Source organism: Diadema setosum, chromosome 2 (assembly GCF_964275005.1).
Source record: "Diadema setosum chromosome 2, eeDiaSeto1, whole genome shotgun sequence".
Lineage (NCBI taxonomy): Eukaryota > Metazoa > Echinodermata > Echinoidea > Diadematoida > Diadematidae > Diadema > Diadema setosum.
Genome location: NC_092686.1, coordinates 17,931,757 through 17,950,288, shown reverse-complemented (window position 1 = coordinate 17,950,288; position 18,532 = coordinate 17,931,757). Strand labels below are relative to the sequence as shown.

The 18,532-nt window shown below is 37.1% G+C and overlaps 1 protein-coding gene across 1 annotated transcript in view; it reads left to right on the top strand.

Annotated features, from left to right (window-relative positions):
- The window catches only part of LOC140246199 (SLIT-ROBO Rho GTPase-activating protein 3-like), a 92,283-nt gene that overhangs the window by 15,642 nt on the left and 58,109 nt on the right, over nt 1-18,532 (top strand). Inside the window, exons 2-3 of the mRNA XM_072325646.1 lie at nt 9,608-9,791; nt 15,614-15,782. Coding sequence (XP_072181747.1) covers nt 9,608-9,791; nt 15,614-15,782 — 353 coding nt within the window. The remainder of the gene's footprint in view (nt 1-9,607; nt 9,792-15,613; nt 15,783-18,532) is intronic.

Sequence of the window (18,532 nt, the reverse complement as noted above, 5' to 3'; positions counted from 1 at the left end):
GAGAATGACGTGACTCCCTAACTTCACTGCGGGGTTGGCAAAACAGGAGTCTACCAAAAACTTGTGTGATGGCCTGCTTATAAGCATGAAAATAGTTTGTTTGTGTTTGTGAAGTCACGTGTGAATCCCATTCCATATTTGTTAGAACGTGCGTCACACATTTCATTGTGGGAAGCTATTTGTTATCCCTCTACCGAACTTGTTTCATTCTCTCATCTCTCTGTCCCTCACTTTGAAATGTACAGTGTGTGTGTTAAATGCACACACACACACACACACACACACTCACTCACTCACTCACTCACTCACTCACTCATAGGCATTTATTCATGTGTGTATACACAACCTCACACACTTACATGCACACAATACATGATCCTTATTCACATTTGATGCAGTATGATATTTAGGGATGGGGATGAATAGGGAATTACATAAATTTTTGTGCTATGTGTTCATTCACTTTATACAAAGAAGGCAGCTGCTTTATGTAGGGCGTGGTTTTATTCAGTGTAGGATTTTTTTTTTTTCTTAGTTATCAGTCAGACTATAGAGAAAAGCAATTGTAACTGTTACGATCTTGGGGCAGAAAAGAAATGACTTTATATCGTCTAGTCAGACAACTACATATTTTGGATGCATGAGTATGACAGGCGTTTAAAGGTAGGGAGTCCCATTTGCATGCCTTAAAGATAATAAAAAGTTTTGGTACCTCAAAAGTTTCCCTGAATTTCCTTGTCTTGGTTTGTGTTTCACGTTAAAGTACGTTGTCTGTGAGAATTACTCGCCCCAAAGTGCTCTCATGTCTTAGTAATCATGCAATAATGGTTTCGTACCAGAGTCGTCGCCGTACAGCGTCGATAAATATTGTACGAAACCACTGACTGCGACCAGCAGCGTGCAGCCCATTGTACGCATAGCTAACTGCGACCAGCAGCCCCATACGTATAGCGTAATGGGGCTTCGCATCGTAACATTCAGGATCATGACAGAATTAGTATCGCGGGTAAATGTCAATTTAAAATTCCAAAATTTCTTCGATTTGAACACTTACCAATTAAGTTGAAGTATTGGAAACAGGCTTCGAACAACGTTTGGTTCTGCCAGTAGTCCCTTTTCGAATTGATGACTGAATGTGACTCGGTCGAGAGGACCTTGGGAGAGCTACATACACCATGGACAGATGCATACACTGACTACTACGGCGAGCGCATGCGCACACAAACATCTTATCCGTTGATATGGGATTTGAAATTTGTGCGCATGTGATGTGTTCGCATGCACTGGCTGCAGTATTCAGTGTACATGGTGTATGTAGCTCTCCCAAGGTCCTCTCGGCCGAGTCACATTCAGTCATCAATTCGAACAGAAAGGGACTGTAGGCAGAACCAAACGTTGCCCGAAGCCTGTTTTCAATACTTCACCTTAATTGGTAAGTCTTCAAATTGAAGAATTTTTGGGATTTTAAGTTAACATTTATCCCGCGATACTAAATCTGTCATGATCCTGAATGCTACAATGCGAAGCCTGATTACGTTATGCGTATGGGACTGCTGGTCGCTATGCATATGGGGCTGCTGGTCGCAGTTAATTGCATGATTACTAAGACATGAGAGCACTTTGGGGTGAGTAAGTCTCACAGTGTTAGTTATATGAAAGGTACTTTAACCTGAAACACAAACTAAGACAAGGACATTTTTGAGGTACCAAAACTTAATTATCTTTAAATGAAGAGTTGTATAAAAACAGTGGTATGTTGAAGAGAGTATCATTTTAGAAACTCCCATAAAGTATTGAAAGTGGAAGGTAACATTTAGTGCATTTTTATTGACCATTAGATTTTGAATTGAATTTTTTTCGGGGCTCACCGTAAATTCCAGTACATTACTAGGCTACCTTTGCAGACCCATGCACTGCATGTGTGTCAATCATGTATATTTTGTGAAGAAAGTTCATCAAAACTTACAAACATTTCTATATACATTCATGCCGCACACTCTATATGTTATTACATCAGCTCTTATACTTTTCGATTTGTGTTTATAGATAAAAATACAGAAGACTGCAACAAAAAGGCTTAAGTGTGGCTGACACACAGAACTACTGAGTAATTGAGTTTTGTGCATTATTTAAATTGTAGATAACTGTTGACTTCCAAATTTCTCAGCAGTGGCCTAAACAAGTCCCCTGAGGTTCATATTTGATGTTTTGCTGCATTTTGGGAGGTCTGTAAAAGGTATTCCCTACCTTTAACACAAACTGAACATGATTATTCCAATGTTTCTACACTGTGTATCTGCTTCAGGTACCCCCCCCCCCAATACTACAAGAGCAAAACCTTGTAAGCTTTGAAGTTTCAAATAGAGCAGTTAACGGTAAAGGTCAAGTTATGATCTTGCTCCGACGTCAGGCGTGAGGCATTTCCAAGAGACTTGTGTCTTTGCTGCTCTTTAAATTGCCTACAATGATCTGTTGCTGAAACTTCGGCTTCACTAAACAACTTTAAGAACTTCCTTGAAAAAGTGTTTCCCAGTTTGATAATACAGTGCTCATCCATTTAAGGGTATTAAGGTAGTTCACCCAAACTTTACTTTTGATCCGAACTGTCATGAACTCAGTAATTACATCATGATCTTGAGCTCAGGACTGTGGGCTAAAACATGCTAAAGGTTATGGAAATAAGAGAAAGAGGTTAAGCAGTTAGTTTGTGAAATGATGGTTTTGTCAAGGTCATGAATTGCTTCAACTCCCACCAATGAAATATTCAGTGTGTGATGATGTCAGCAGGAGAGCCCAAGGCAGGTGATATGACCCTGCACCATGTTGAAAATGATACCAGTAGTTGGGTGCAATTGAGACATTCTCTGTGTAGGTATTTGCTCACTCCAGTACATACTGAGTGCGTGGTAACGGAAGTTGTTGGAGCTGTGAGTAATTAGTGCTAACAGCAGGTGGGGCAGCCAGGAAATAGGGGGAATCTCTCTTGCTCTCAGCAGCAGAGAGAGAAAAACCATCTCTACACTGGATGTTTATGACGTTCTTCTTGCAGGGATTAAGACTGGATGCAAGCGCATTAGCACTATGTAGCTTGTTAATTACAATACCCCTTTGCCAAACTATATCCTTGTACTATGAGTCTTGCATGCCTGTGTTCAAGAAATGTCTTGCCACTCTTGGCACAGGATGTCAATAACGAGCTTCGGAGGGGAAGGACAGAAATTGGAATGTTAGCATTGTTTGTGCTACTCGCTCACACATTATGCCTGTTTTGATTCTCCTAAATTGTGCTGTGGCTATGTTTGGACTTGATCCAAAGTCCTATTTCAGTAGAGACCATGCATAAAAGGCATTTTATAGCACGCCGTATGTTGGAATGTGGGTGGAAACACTGAAACTATCTCAAAAAGCAAAGTCTGCATTGCAGGCTTTGTGGCACTGAGCATACACTGTCAAATGAATTTGAAATGTGCTTACAGTACTTACAGCTATAATTATTGTGTTTTTGAACAACAATACACTATATCATATAGAGTAGATATTCAATTTTGTGGGAACAGCAACATAGCAAAGTGTTCAAAGTCAAATGATGAGAGAGGCACTTCCTTTCGTAGTATGGCCAGCCAAGTTCTTGTGGTAATTATTTTATTGGCGGATAGCATGCCGCTTGAAGTGTGCAAAGAGTAATAATGTTCAAAGGACTTTTCAGAGACTATCAAATGGAGAACTGTAATCTTCCTGAGCAATTATGTTTCAGTGCAAATTTCAGGTTATATAATAAATTCAACTTTGGATGTGCCATTACTTAGAATATTCTGAAGAAAAGCAGCTGGGATATTATACTCCATTTTCATCCTGTAGCAACTCACATAATTTATTATACATAAGTCTTAATGTAATCATTTCTTTAGAAGAGCAGTTGCTTAATTGTCACCACCAACTTGTGCAATTATGTGAAAAATCTGATCGCAATAGAGTTATGTGTAAAATGTGCAGAGTCACTACATAATCTAGTGGGACACTATGTCCATGCATGCTGCAGTTTGCCAAATACCAACAGCTCAAGATTTTCAACTTGCAACTTCTGAGAATCGAGTTTAAATTTCAAGGGATACATCTTACAGTATATAAGAAATAGCTATCATACTTGCTAGCCATTGTCCTGGCTAGAACAATATTGGTACAAGTTGAAGATGAGTGCAATATGCTCCCAGGAGTCGCAGCTTATTCTAATGTCCCCCTCAAGGCCAGCTGGTGATATTAGTACTTGTGCAAATGAGGTTTGTACAACATCACACTCGCAGAATTGACAACCGGGGGGGGTATTTCATGAAACGCTTTGTCATATCTTTTTCTGACAAACTGTTATAAGCTACAGAAATCATTGCATCTGATTGGCTGAGAGCAAATTTGTCTGACAAATTTGTCGGATAGAATGCTTCATGAAATGCTCCCCTGGGCACTGATTATTTTCAGAAAATATACCAACCCCCCACTTCCATAACTTTATACATGTATGGTTAGTTATTCTCGGTGTGTGCGTTTCCTTTGCACAATTTTAAGTGAAGCAATTGATATTTACAAACTTAATAACTCATAAGAATATTACAAAATGTAATAGAATGCATCATATATCATTTCCAAGGTGGAAATTGCTGACATATATGTTGAAAAAAGGTACTTACTCTTTCTCATTTTGTCATTGTGGTTCTTGATCAGAAATTCAAGAAATATATGGAATGTAATTATAGTATGTGGTATAACGGGCACTTATAGCATACACAATCTTCATTTTTCTTTGTGATAACTTCATTTCAACTTATAAGCATGGCTGCTGATTGTAGTGGAATTTGCTTTGATTTACAGTTAAATGGAAAAAGCGATCAGTTCCTTTCAAAATATATAAATGCAATGGAACTGTACTACATGTAGGACGTGATAAAGTCCTCAAGAAATGAGTGTGTGTCTTGTTCAGGTCTTTTCCTTTTTTTGTGATTTTGAAGCTCACAGCCACTCTTAAAGGTCTTGTTTACCTTTTGGAGCAGTGATTTAAAAAATGTTCAAGATATCACTTTTGATGCATATGTGTAGGTCAGTTGTATCACAAAGCATCCTACCATATGAAATTTTTGCAATAAAGCCTAGAATATAGGGAGATATCACTGATTTTCTCTTTAAACCATAACTGTAGATGGTTTAAGTCTGGAAACATTTTTATTAAAACTATTGTTCACATTTTGTATATTTAGCAATACATACATTGATTATACTGGTTCAAATTTTTACATTGGTTGTTTCTTTCCCTAACTCACATTTTAGAACTATTTTTGAAGCACTAATGTTGGGTTTCTGATTCATCTGCAAATGGTAAATAATGCCTTTAATTACAGGTGTGGACAAGGATGTCTGAAGTAAAGTAAACATTATCCAGTACCAGCGAGCCATTTCATTTTCATGCGGCCATCCTGTCCTGTGTGTGTATTGCAGAAAATGAGTGATGCAAACTCATCTATGGTGTATTCAAAAGAGGAAGGAGGCAAGTGATGTGAATCACCCAGATTGCTGAGAAATCCTGTGCCAGGCTTATTGAGCCAAGAATAGACCCTTAAATGAATCTTGAGATTAATCCTGTAAACTGCCACACATTCTTCCTCCCTGACCTCGGCTTTGAGGTGAAGAAGACTATCAGGTCCCCTGTGATCCTCCCCGGATCCTCTCATGGTCTGTAATGAAATAGTTCAGTATTAGCAGCTGGAGTGCTAAATTTCTGTCAAGGTGGCTGTGTGTAGCATAAGGTCACATGTAGTGTGCCAGCTCACTTTCTGGCTCATGTTCATGTCTCTAATCCAGTCTTGAGTTTGCTTGTGTCTTGCTCTCATTACAAATGTGGCTCTGCATTGTGTTTGTCATACATATAGTAAGTTGTGTTCTTGTTTTTGATCCACTGTGCTTCAATATAGGTCTTGTATTAATATGTATACTTTAAAACAAGAATTTTTTTTTGCAAACTGGAGCTGACAGCATTTTTTGTGGCATGAAATTTTTATGAATTGCCACTGGCATTCAATGCACATAGTGTGACCAAGAACTTTCGCATGCATTTAAATCTGGTAAATTTTGACTTTCGCTAAATTCACAAAATTGAAATACAAGTAAAAATGTCTGGTTTTACAGAATGCTGGTGTGAAAGTTTGAATATAATTGTTTGAATATAAAATACACACCACAAATTCGTTGGTGATGATATACCTATATTAGTGATTTGATTGTACATTTGTAAATTATTTCTAAGTAATATATAAATGATGATGGTGGACTGTAGTGTTAAAACAGTGCACTGATAATGATTGGTCAAATATACAATATGTACTTTGATAAATGAGCATATAGAGTAGATAGATGTGTACATTATATCTTGTAGTGACACTGCAAGGATCCATGAGACCAATCCCCTTTAAGTGACTTTTCATCATATACATTGAAAATATCTGAAACATGCATTGAGTACATACAGAGACACATGCCTAAATATGCTCAGGTTAGAACATTTGCACAGCAGTCACATTCTAAGAGAGAGTTTGTTTGTTAGTCCATTGTGACTCATCCGTGGCAAACTCACCTTTTCCCCCCAACGCTTCAAAAGAGAGCGCATGGTGCCAGATTTTTTTTTTGTCTGAGCGGTGACCCAGTTTGAGGGTCAAGACATTGTATGTGAAGAATACTATGATGTCTGATGGGAAATACACTGCATTGGATTTCTGCTGAAGTTCATTCTTTGTGGAAATGAAGGGTTGACAAATGTTTGAAGGAGTGATTGCTGTGTCCATGGGTTGATTTGAAAGGCTGTCAAGGGCATCACGACATCCGTTTCCCACAGGAAGTCACCAAGTAACTTTATCCTGGATGAGAAAGAGGATAGCAATGAATGCCATTGAATTCTGTCTAGATCATTACTTATTACTTAAAATGCTCATGCTGACACACCATACACTTAACGCATAGGACTTACAGGATTGTACCCAGAGTCACAAAGTGGTTATAAGCAAAGAAGCACTGTTGATGGTACATTTGTTACAATATGCATGACAATTTTCAGACCGTCAATATAGTCTACACTGTGATGTAGTTGGGTTTAAGCAAGCCTGCAATTTGGTTAACTCTTTCATTCATATCATAGAGAAGCTATTCTGCACAGAAGCTGTCCTTAATTATGTAGATCATATTGGTAAGTGGATATACTGTATGATGGAATTTTCAGATATAAACTAAAGCATGCATAGAAGACTGTCTCCATTGTGACTATCAAGCTGACTTAGACGACACCTTCTTGTGTGCAAATATGAATTCTTTTAATCTTGTGTACACAGGATATCTGCATCATTCATTCAGAGACAAAGCTGTGAAGTCTTCATTGTAATCATGGTATGATCCATGGTCGGTAATTTGCTTCATTTACAATTAAATAGGCCAGAATACATGGGTTTTTATTGTCTCAGTGAGATCAAGCATTTTAGTGACGTAGGTTGGTGACTGTCGGCATTGTTGGCACAAATTCTGTGTTTGTCTGCTTGTCATATTTCTATGATTCAGGAGTCAGAAATTCCAGAGTCTACGTAATTGGAATTTGTCCTTTGGATTTTTTTTGGAAATTATTATTATTGGGGTGTTTTTTTTTTTTTTTTGTTGCTTTTTTTGTGTGTAAATAAATATGAGAGAAGGATTTTGTGATATGGATGATTTATGACTACACTATTGCAGGTAAAGACTGATAGAAAATCTGGTTCCAGTCCAACTTAACGTTCATAATTGCCTCATGGCTGTGAAGCCCACATAAATGGCAGTGTTAGCTAAAACAGTAATTTCTCAATTCAAAATAGGTGTGCATTGATGTTAATGGCCAAATATAAACTGTATTTTGTTGTTGTTGTTGTTGTTGTTGTTGTTGTTGATATTTTTTTTTGAAGAGCAGGGGTTTATTTCTTTGTTGTTGTTTTGAAAACAAACCTACTTGAATTGGTGCATGAAAGGAGATGTGCTGCTGTAAGCTACTCAGTTCAAGCAGAGTATTTCTTGCATGCTAGTTTAACAGAAGTGTCTATATAGAATAAAATATGCGTCATATATTACCAGTGGAAAATGTGTTAGTCATAGGGGTGCTGTTTGGCAATACATATTTTCCTCAAGACAGGGAATGAGGCATGCAATACAGGGTAGTGTGTAGAACATACACAGTCATTTTGTATGTCTTATATAAACATAAGCGTAACATGCATCATGCTTGTTAAAGTTGACTGGTCTCAGATGCCTGTAGACATCTACTGTATTGCAGATCTATGTTCCATTCCCATCCTATTAACTGATATGTACATAATGTACATCAAGAACTTGTAGTACGAGGATGCTATCTTTTTGCTAGGAAGTAACTTTATTTTGATGTACTGTATGTGGGAAGTGATGATTTACAAATGGATATCTTGCTCTTTGGGTAAACGGAATATTAGTGGCTGTTATTGCTTTCATCTTTCCAATGGCATAGAAAATGTCAATAACTCACGACATGATGGTACAGATGTACATTTTATTGTAACCTATTTCCATTTATATATGTCGACAGTTGCACACGAACTTTCTATTTCTGTATTGCCAAAAGTATCCTTTTGGTCTGATGAAAAATACAGGCATCATACTGTTTGAGTGCATGAGTTTGATGCTACAGGGGCCTCTGATTAAGAAGACACTTTGTAATAGTGCTGCCATTTTGTATTGTATTTTGTGCTTCAGCAGGCATATGTTACGTTTTAAAATTCACCAATTATATCCCTTCCTAAACAGCGTTGAAGCTTTATGATGAATTAAGTGTTTTATGGGTCAGTTTGATTTCAACAGCTGTTACACCCAACTCAATTTGCCTTTCAGTAGATTACCAGGTACGTTATAAATCTGGAAATAACAATTATATTCTGGATATTCAGATTTTACTTGTCAGGTTCAATGAGGCACACTACATCTATAAAATGTGCAAGGGGTAACGATTGCATTTTGCTCAGTATGACTTATGATCACACAATCAACATGTTTCATAATGTGTGTGTCATACACGTGTGGCCATGAATGTAAAGTCAGAGAAATGTAACTACCCTTTCTATAGATTCAAATACCATTAGAAGCTACCAGAAGCATTCAAAGAAATAGAATGTGCATCGAGTTGTACAAATTGTAAATACTATCGTATGTTACCACCCTGATGCAAGATATGAGGGGGGGGGGATTTGAACTCCGTATACCATTCCATCTCTAATTCAGTTCACTGTTAGATTGTTATGGAGGCCATGCGATTGGGGAAAATGATTTGAGTCACATTTGTCAAGATAGGATGTTCGAGCAGTCTTGATAACTCTGATACTCAATACCTGATAGTTGATAGAGTATTCTAAAACCAGAAACATTTGTGGCATGAAACTTTCATGTTTTGCTGACCATATATATGCCAAAATATGCCATACTATATACGTTGTAAGTAGAAACCATGCTGGTAAACCACTGTGTGAGAACTTATGGTTGAAAGCACCTAACTTTGATTTCTATGTGGTTTTTATTGTTCATTTTCCAGATATACGTCTTCATCTCAGTGAGCAACTCAAGTCACTGGACAATCGCGCAGAGGCTCAAAGAGAATTGATTTCTGATTATCAGGACTATTTTCGCCAACGGTCAGAAATAGAGCTGCAATATGCCAAAGACCTGGAAAAGTTACATGATCGAACAGTACGGAAACAGAAACAGATACAGTCACAGTAAGTATTGGTATATTTGTACCAGGACTATGCTTGTTTTGATTGCAGTGGTTGCAGTAATTGTTCTGTGTTGTGAAACGTTCCTAGGGTGGTTTTGAAAGCTTACATTCTATTGAAGTATTAGCAATTTGATTGTGATACACTTTCTGAGCCACAAACAGCAAAAAGATGGCATTAGTGCCATTCTCATTATTATTCTCATGTTCTTTTAAACTTAATATGAACAGTATTAATGTCACATTATGGATTTCTATGGAAAATCTGTAAAAATAGTATTTTGAGTGATACACCACCACTCTTGACTTCTAGTTAAGTGTAATTTGAAATCACTTCTGGAACTTTTTAGTTGTGCCGAGATTTAAATGAATTATTAAATTGTGAGGATTTAAAGAAAGGATGTGCACGATCACATGTTTAACTTGCTGGAACTTTGCTGAAGCCATGATAGTCTGTGCTTAATACGTCACCTGTGCAACACCCAGTGCATGTTGTATTCTCAATGAACTATCACCACAGTCATCGTTTTCCCCCCAAAACATACATGTATAAGAGAGATTCATGATTTGATAATTTTTGTGTGTATACTTGACAAATGTAGATATGTCTGAGAACAAGCCAGCACCATCATGCTCATGTGATTTAGAAGTGTCTTCCTGTAGGGTTCCCCCCCCCCCCCTTCACATAAAAGGTCAAACAATATAATATTGTGGCTATAGACTCACCAGTATGCTATGGATCATTTATTTGTCTATTTTGAAGGAAAAGATCAATTTTTGTTTAACATTCAATCAATGCTTTTGGATTTTTTCTCTTCCGGAAATACAAAAGTACAATGGACTTTGACAGAAAAATTAGTTTCAACTCCGGTACTGATAGTATGACCACTTGATTTGCTGAAATGAACTTCTCCAAAACATGTGGAAAATGGCACCAAGCCCAGTGTTTCATGCAAATAGTGCCTGATTACTCTTCTTAACTTAGCAAGACAATGAAGTCACCCTGTAAGGTATTGCAAATAGTGCTGCCTTGCTGAAGTGTGGTAAATTATTGGCAGAGATGAGCGGTTCCACGAGAATGATGTTATTTCCTATGTCTGTTGAAAAACAAAAAATGATGATAGGTTATTCAAAGGAATTGGACAGATTTGATTTCACTGCCTTGAACTTTAGTCTTTAAAACCTGGAATCCTGAAGTTTCCTCACAGGATGGCTTAAACATTCTTACCTCATCAAGGGCTTACACTTTGGCATGAGTCTGAAATACAGAAGTATGATATTCCACCAGGAAGAACCTGGTGCTACCACAAGCTAGAATTGTGTTTCTTTCATGCACCTCAACGAGCTACTGGATCAGCTTGTGTGATGGCAGATATTTGTCCCATGGAAGTGTGTAGATTACATCTTGACATTTGATCAGGAAAGCTTAGCAGGAGCCAGGAATGAACCAGAACGTCACAAGGCTGATGTCAGCTTCCGCAATCACTTACTTTAATAGCTGTTAATACCAGTATTACTGTGTTCAAAACTTCATCTTGTAATTCTGCACTTAAATTGAATATTTTCACATGTAGCAACAGACAGGTTATAAAAGCAACTGAAATACTGAGCCTCATTTGCTGAAAGCATAAACTCTAAAAGCCTTAATAGTCTATGCCTAATATTTGTTGGTAAACAAAAAGAATAGTAATTGGGTCATGATTTTTTTTAGAACCGTTATCCTGATTAGTTTGATTAATGAAATATGCATGCAGACAAAAATGGAAGTGATTAATTGCTATTGAACATGAAGTTAGCTTCTGTGCACATAACCATGCAAAATTATGAATGTATGCTAGCAGGTCATCAACAAGATAACCTGATGAGCTTGATGAGCATTTTTAAGAGAAAGGTCTCATTCTGGTGTACAACACTTTAAATATGCTGGCAGAAAGAAAACTCAACATGCCGGCAAACATACCAGTACAATTTTGTAGGTAACCTGGCATCTGTGGTTGCTAGGTGTACACAACAAATATTGAGCTAGGGAGACAAGTTAGTCACACCTGACTATGTTAAGTGGCCCTCAAAATAGATTCAGATTCAGATTTCATTTTTTATTGTTCAATATAGGAAATTCTTTCTGTTGGAATTAATACAAATATGTGTATGTATATGATACATTCTTAATTCATACATACACATGTACATAAACTACAGTTCTCAATACACAATTATACAATCATATACTCATAGAAGAGTAAACAAATACATAATTACTAGTTTATTATTTAATTTTAAAGGGACTGCACAGTACTGGTTGAGGTAGGGATTCAGGTTTATAACATTCCTAAGTGAGATAATGAGAATGAGATAATGAGATGGAAGAGCATGTTATTTTAAGAAAGATTCAATGTTTATTTGATGAAAATTGGTTTTCAAATGGCTGAGATATCAAAAAAATAATAAAAGGCTACAGGCCACGCCTTTTATTAGGATCTCTTTGTTTCACTTTGTTTTTGGATATCTCAGCCATTTCAAAACCGATTTTCATCAAATAAACTTTTGATACCCCTTAAAATTGCATACTCTTTGACATCTCATAGAGTGGTTTCTGAATATCTCTCAAAATGTTAAAAGCTAAATCCTCACCTCAATCAGAACTGTACAGTCCCTTTAAATAGTGCATTATATGTGGGATTTTCAACATATTTCTCTTCAGCGATTCAGAGATTTTTGACGTTTACAGTAGCTGCATAAAGCTACATGTATATGTACATATAGACAGGTAGCCCTGATATCAATTAACTGTAGTGATATTGATAAACAGGAAAACTCCTTTATATTTATCATTAGATCAACAAGTAAATTCTCTCTTGAATTAGTTGCTACACTTGTACTGCATATGTTGTGTATAATGAAGTTTCTTGTGTGATATTGTATAGATAAGACACTTTTTTGGTTTTATTTTTTATCATACAAATGACGCCCAGGTCTGAGTGCGTCAGTCGGAATTGTGTGCATAAGGTAACTATGGAATGCTTAACCCAAGAGGCGAAGCTGAGTGGGTTTAGGCTACATGTATGCCGTGGAAAAAGAAAACCCACAGAGAAGTATTGAAATGCAGGGCTTTATGGAAAGAGTTCAGTAACATACATTTAGAGTTCAGTGACATACATTGTACACCCGAAATTCTCATGGATGAAATTTTTGCTGCTGAGAGTGGAGAAGAGGAGAAAGTGTCTTAAATGTCTGTTAATTTGTGGAATATGCTCAAGGGGCCTGGCTATCTAGTGTTGCCAATGGGGATCGATCTCCCTCATACCCAGTGGAGTGGAATAAACTGATTCCACTATTGATCTGTGCCACAACCAATTTTGTTGGAATACGTGCGTCTCCGATGACACCAAGGGCTAATACCCAGGCATTCAGTGGCCTAGATCTTGGCAGACTGTTAGTTTTGAAATCATTATTTCCTGTTGTGTGCAGTGCCAAATAGTGGGAAGTACTAGTTCATAAAAATGTTTGAATAAGTATGTGTATGTGAGTTGTGCCTCATAATGTGTATGATATGTGCATACATGTTTATGGATGTTTGTCAGTGGAGACATGAATATTCAGGACCCTCATTGTTGGCGAGGTTGTTTCCTTATTAGGTGAATGAGATTTGTCCCAAGCTGAACTTGATGTGAATGCTGCGGAGGTATTGACCCAGTCCTTCCTGCCTGTCTGTCTGTCTGTCTGTTTCTTGAAGCCAGCTAGATGCCATGTCATCTAAATGGTAGTAATAGATTGCCTTGATGATGGCCCCCCACCGGCTCAGATCTGGCTGAAGAGGTCCCACCCACTGGTCCTGGTAGCTGGGGAATTCCTGGAAGTTAATGTGGTCCTACTGTGACTGTGGCCTCTTCCTTGATTCCCTACTCTTCTCTTTGTTAGTCTTACTCTTTACTAACTCTTTAGAGTGCTTTGTTTCTGTCGGTAGACAAGAAGAGGGTCAAAGGTTTGTGTGACCACTGTCCTAGCACTGTGCTTTTATACACTTACTAATATGGTAAACTTTTTCTGTGTACATACATTGCAAAATGTTAGTTTTGGCATCAGTTCTCATGATGTGCCGGCAGAAAATTGTAGGCAATATGCAGAGTGAAAACTATCTTATGAGAATGGTCTAACTGAGTTGACCTTTGTACCAGGATGCACATTATGCATCCTTAGGAGATGTGGCCCCTCAGAAAATTCACTTTATGAAAAATCTTGTGATATGAATGGATATAAACTAATTAGCATTCTTGTTGTTTGTGTTGAACACACACTATCTTTTGGAATGATAAATTGTATCAAGACTTTTTATGTCTCAGCGATGAAGTGTCGCCAGAGGCATTATGTTTTGGGGTTATCTGTTTGTCTGTCCTATCTATCCATCCGTCTGTAATCAATTTTGTGGACAGTGTAATTTACGAACCGTTTATACTTTAAGGTATCCAAATGAAACTTGCCATATGTGTGTGAGTTCATGAAGCTGTGTCTATTTTTAATTCTTTCTAGTGCACATGCTAAAGGTAAAAAGTCAAGGTCAAATACTTAGATTTAATTGTTTCCACCAATCGAAAATGCGAAGTGGTATTTTCATGAAACTTTGCGTTAACATGTATTGCCAGATAAAGATTCTCTAGGGAGTTTTGGGCAATGCGGTCAAAGTTCAAAGGTTAAAGGTCAAGCAAACATTTTAGAATTTCACTTTTTCCTCCATATCTCAGAAATTGCTCAAGGAATTTTCAGTAAACGTAGTACATACTGTATGCACGTACTGCCTGACAATGATTCTCTTGGGTATTTGGTTGTCATGGTGTCAGAGGTCAAGGGTCAAAGGTCCCGTTGAAATGCTAAATTCTGCTAATTTGTGTTGAAATTACACTATTTTCTTCATACTGTGGAAATTACTCAAAACGTGTGCTTGATTAAACTAGGCATATACAATGATTTTGTAGGGAAAGAGTTGGGCCATGGGGTCAAAAGTCAAGTGAAAATGTTAAGACTTCACAATAATTTTATTTTCCATATTTTGAAAAAAGCTCAAAGTATTGTGAAAATTGGATATTACCAGTTAGTGATTATTTGAAGAAAGTTGTGAGCCATGGGGTCAAAATGCCCAAACTCCCCAATACTTCTTGTCTGAAACAATTTAGCCATCCAAATGAAACCTTGTTCAAGGAATTCATGTAAACACTCAACAAATGTTTGGTTGTGCCAAACTTTCAAACACATCACTTGAACAGGTTTTTTTTTTTTTTTTTTTTTTGCCAATCATGTGAAACTGTCATCTCAAAAGTTCTCATACCAGTCTGAAGTCTACAGAACAAACAGAAGTACTTACAAATTACTCAGTAGATGAGTAATGTAAGTTTCATGTAATGTATTGTACTGTGCCCTAAACAAGGATACCATGTTTTCCTGCCACATGCAACACAACTTTAAGCACCATGAGTGCCCTTTAAGGGTGGATACCGGTGCTATACGAGAAGCCATCATCATCGTCATCAACTTTCTTTTCAGGGAAGATTATGATTAAAGCATGATCTTTCATCAATGCACTCAATATGTATGGGGGGGGGGGGAGGTTTTTGCAGGTATGCTAATTTTGCGATTGAAGTCTTGCTACCAGTCATTATTACAATAATTTGAAATTTGCTAGTTTTGTCTCAAGTTTTACATGACCCACCATGGCAGATGAAAAAGAGGACAGCTGGAATCCTTATGATTTTTCTGCAAACACCATGCATCTCTTGCAGATTTATTTAGGTGAAGTAGCTTGATGATAAATGACAATTGTGTCTTCTCTTGCAGACGTGAAAAGGATTCCACCGTCCCCTCACCTCAGATGTGCTGGAATCTACTTCTGGAGATGACGAAGAACCACCACCGACAACACACAACCTTAAGCCATGTCTATTCCCATAGCATGGCAAACAGATACGGGATTTTACGAGATGAGCTGGACAGTGTGTATAGGAAGGTGAGTTGTAGTAATGACAGCCACATTGTGTCTGACATTGTGATGTTGCTAGGTGTTATTATACACTCAAGTTGGTTGGATCAACCTTGCACAAGTTAGTCTTTCATGAAACTATTAAAATTTGACTTTACCAAAAGGAAAGGCAAATATCACTGATGCGCAAGTCCAAAAATGCTCAAGCTATTGTTATGTATGGCATGTATTTAGTATTGATTATTTGTTCATTCATTCATTCATTCAATAGAACATTTATTTCCAGATCAATTCGTGTAACAGCAGTAACAATTCAGTAATGACAAACTGGAGGTGACAACTCAGTAAGCACAGCTTGAAGTGAGTGCACCTTTAACATTTGAAAATGTAGTTGAATCTGATTGAAACATAGCTAAAAAGACATTTTTGTTTAAAATACACATATTTACAAGACGAAGTACAGATACACAAGAGACTAAAGCTAGGGATGCAGGAGGGAAAACAGATAGGAAGAAGGAAAAAAAGAAAGAAAAGAAAAGAGAAGAAAAAAAAATACATTAAGGAGAGGTAAAGAGAACCTAAAATACACACTTGTAATACTATAACAAACAAGGCAACATTGTACATACTGTACATGTACATGTATTTCATTTTAGTATAATCAAGAGAAATTTAGCAGCCCTCACTATAAACTACCTTATATGGATGAATACAACTTTCTCTTGAGTCTTATCTTAAAACAATTTTGAGATGGTGCATTTCTTATGTCTTTAGATAAATTGTTCCATTTCTTGGGGCCCACAAAACGAATATTATGTTGGTAAGACATGGTTCTGGGTCTGGGCAAATGCATTAATGACGAGGAGCGTGTATTGTAATTATGCACATTCTGATTGATATCAAACAATTGAACAAAATGGTCAGGCATAAGTTTGTTGACACACTGATATACAAAAATACATTGCTGATAGGTGGTGATATTTTTCAAAGTAAGCAATTTTAGTTTTGAGTATAACGGGCCTGCTTTAGATTTCGGGTTCGCTCCATGTATAACTCTTACTATTTTATTTTGCTTTGAAGTCAATTTCTTTAGACTGGACTGAAAAGTACTTCCCCACACCATGTTGCAATAAGACAAATAGGGCAAAACAAGAGTGGAGTATAACATCCGTAATACATCAGTAGGTAACATGTAGCTTAGTCTGGATATAATACCAATGCTCTTTGATATTTTTTTCTCTGTCTCTTGTATATGAGGCTTCCATGTTAATTTGGAATCTAAAATAACACCAAGAAATTTAGTTTTCTCTACCCTGGGAATTTGAACATCATTCAATTCCACTTTAACAAAATCAGTGTCGTATGATTTGTTACGATTACTAAAAACAATAAAGTTACATTTGCGGGGGTTAACAGATAATCGATTTGCCTGAAACCATGTACACAATTTTGAAAGGCTACTATTTACTTGATCTTGCAAAGAAGGAAGATCCTTACCACTGAACAATATATTAGTGTCATCAGCATATAATATGTACGATGAGGTATCGGAATTAGAAACATTTCCAATGTCATTTATGTATAATATAAACAACAGTGGTCCTAATAAAGACCCTTGTGGAACTCCACATAATATTTTTTTTAAGTCTGATATACAACTGTTATATTTTGTACATTGGTATCGATTGGAGAGGTAGCTTTTAAACCAGTTGTATGCTACACCTCTAAAACCATAGTGCTTAAGTTTAGCTAACATAATATTATGATTAATTGTGTCAAAGGCCTTTGACAAGTCAACAAAAACACCAATAAGAAAGGAATTTTCCTCAAACGTATCAACAATCTTATTCGCAATGTCAGTAAGGGCCATGGAAGTTGAATAGTTGCTGCGAAAGCCGTACTGATAACTACCCACAATATTATTTTGATCAAGAAACTTAACAGCACGGTTGTAGACAATCCTTTCCAAAATTTTTTGTCATAGAGATTTGCAACTTGATTGATATTATACATGTAAGATCAATAACGTTCTTGAATTTTGTTTCCCTTAATACAAAGAGGTATTGTCTCCACAGTGGGGAATCCCCACCTCTGCTTCTTACAGAGAGATATTAGTTGAGTTCAGATGTAGGACTATAACCTCGAGGCTATGATAGACTTGAAGCTAGCATTAACCACATGAGCCAAAACTTAAGGCCTCTTGCTGTTTGAACGGAGATGGCTATAAGATGAACCAAGATAGCCATGAGTGAGAAGTCTTAAGTTTGGCAAAAAACAACAACAACAAAAAAACAAAAAAAAACTTATGGTCTGGCTCCGTAGCAGCAAGATTTTGCACAACCATGTGCCCACTGCGCATGTGACCAGCTGCCATGTGAACAGACCTGTGACTATTATAGCCACAGGTCTTTCTCATTATATAGCCATGTTTACATGCAGTACATAGTAGCAAGGGAGCAATATTAACCACAAGTGAGCGATAGAGCAATAGTGCTGGAATCGGCGGCGTGTGAACCTGTTTTTATAGGTAGTCTTAAGGCTATCAGACCATCAAGGCTGTCTTCTAGGGTCAAGGCTATGGACTTGTATGTAAATATGACTAATTATTCTCATTCTGCCACTGTGCTTGTTGAAGACATATTTAGCCACTTGTAGAAGGACTTAGACCCCGAGTCCCAATTCTTGAAATACACACCGAATATTTTCATTGATACCAAAACATATGACCGGAGTATGACCACTGTAAAGCAGGATATTTTTGCAGCATGAAATTTATG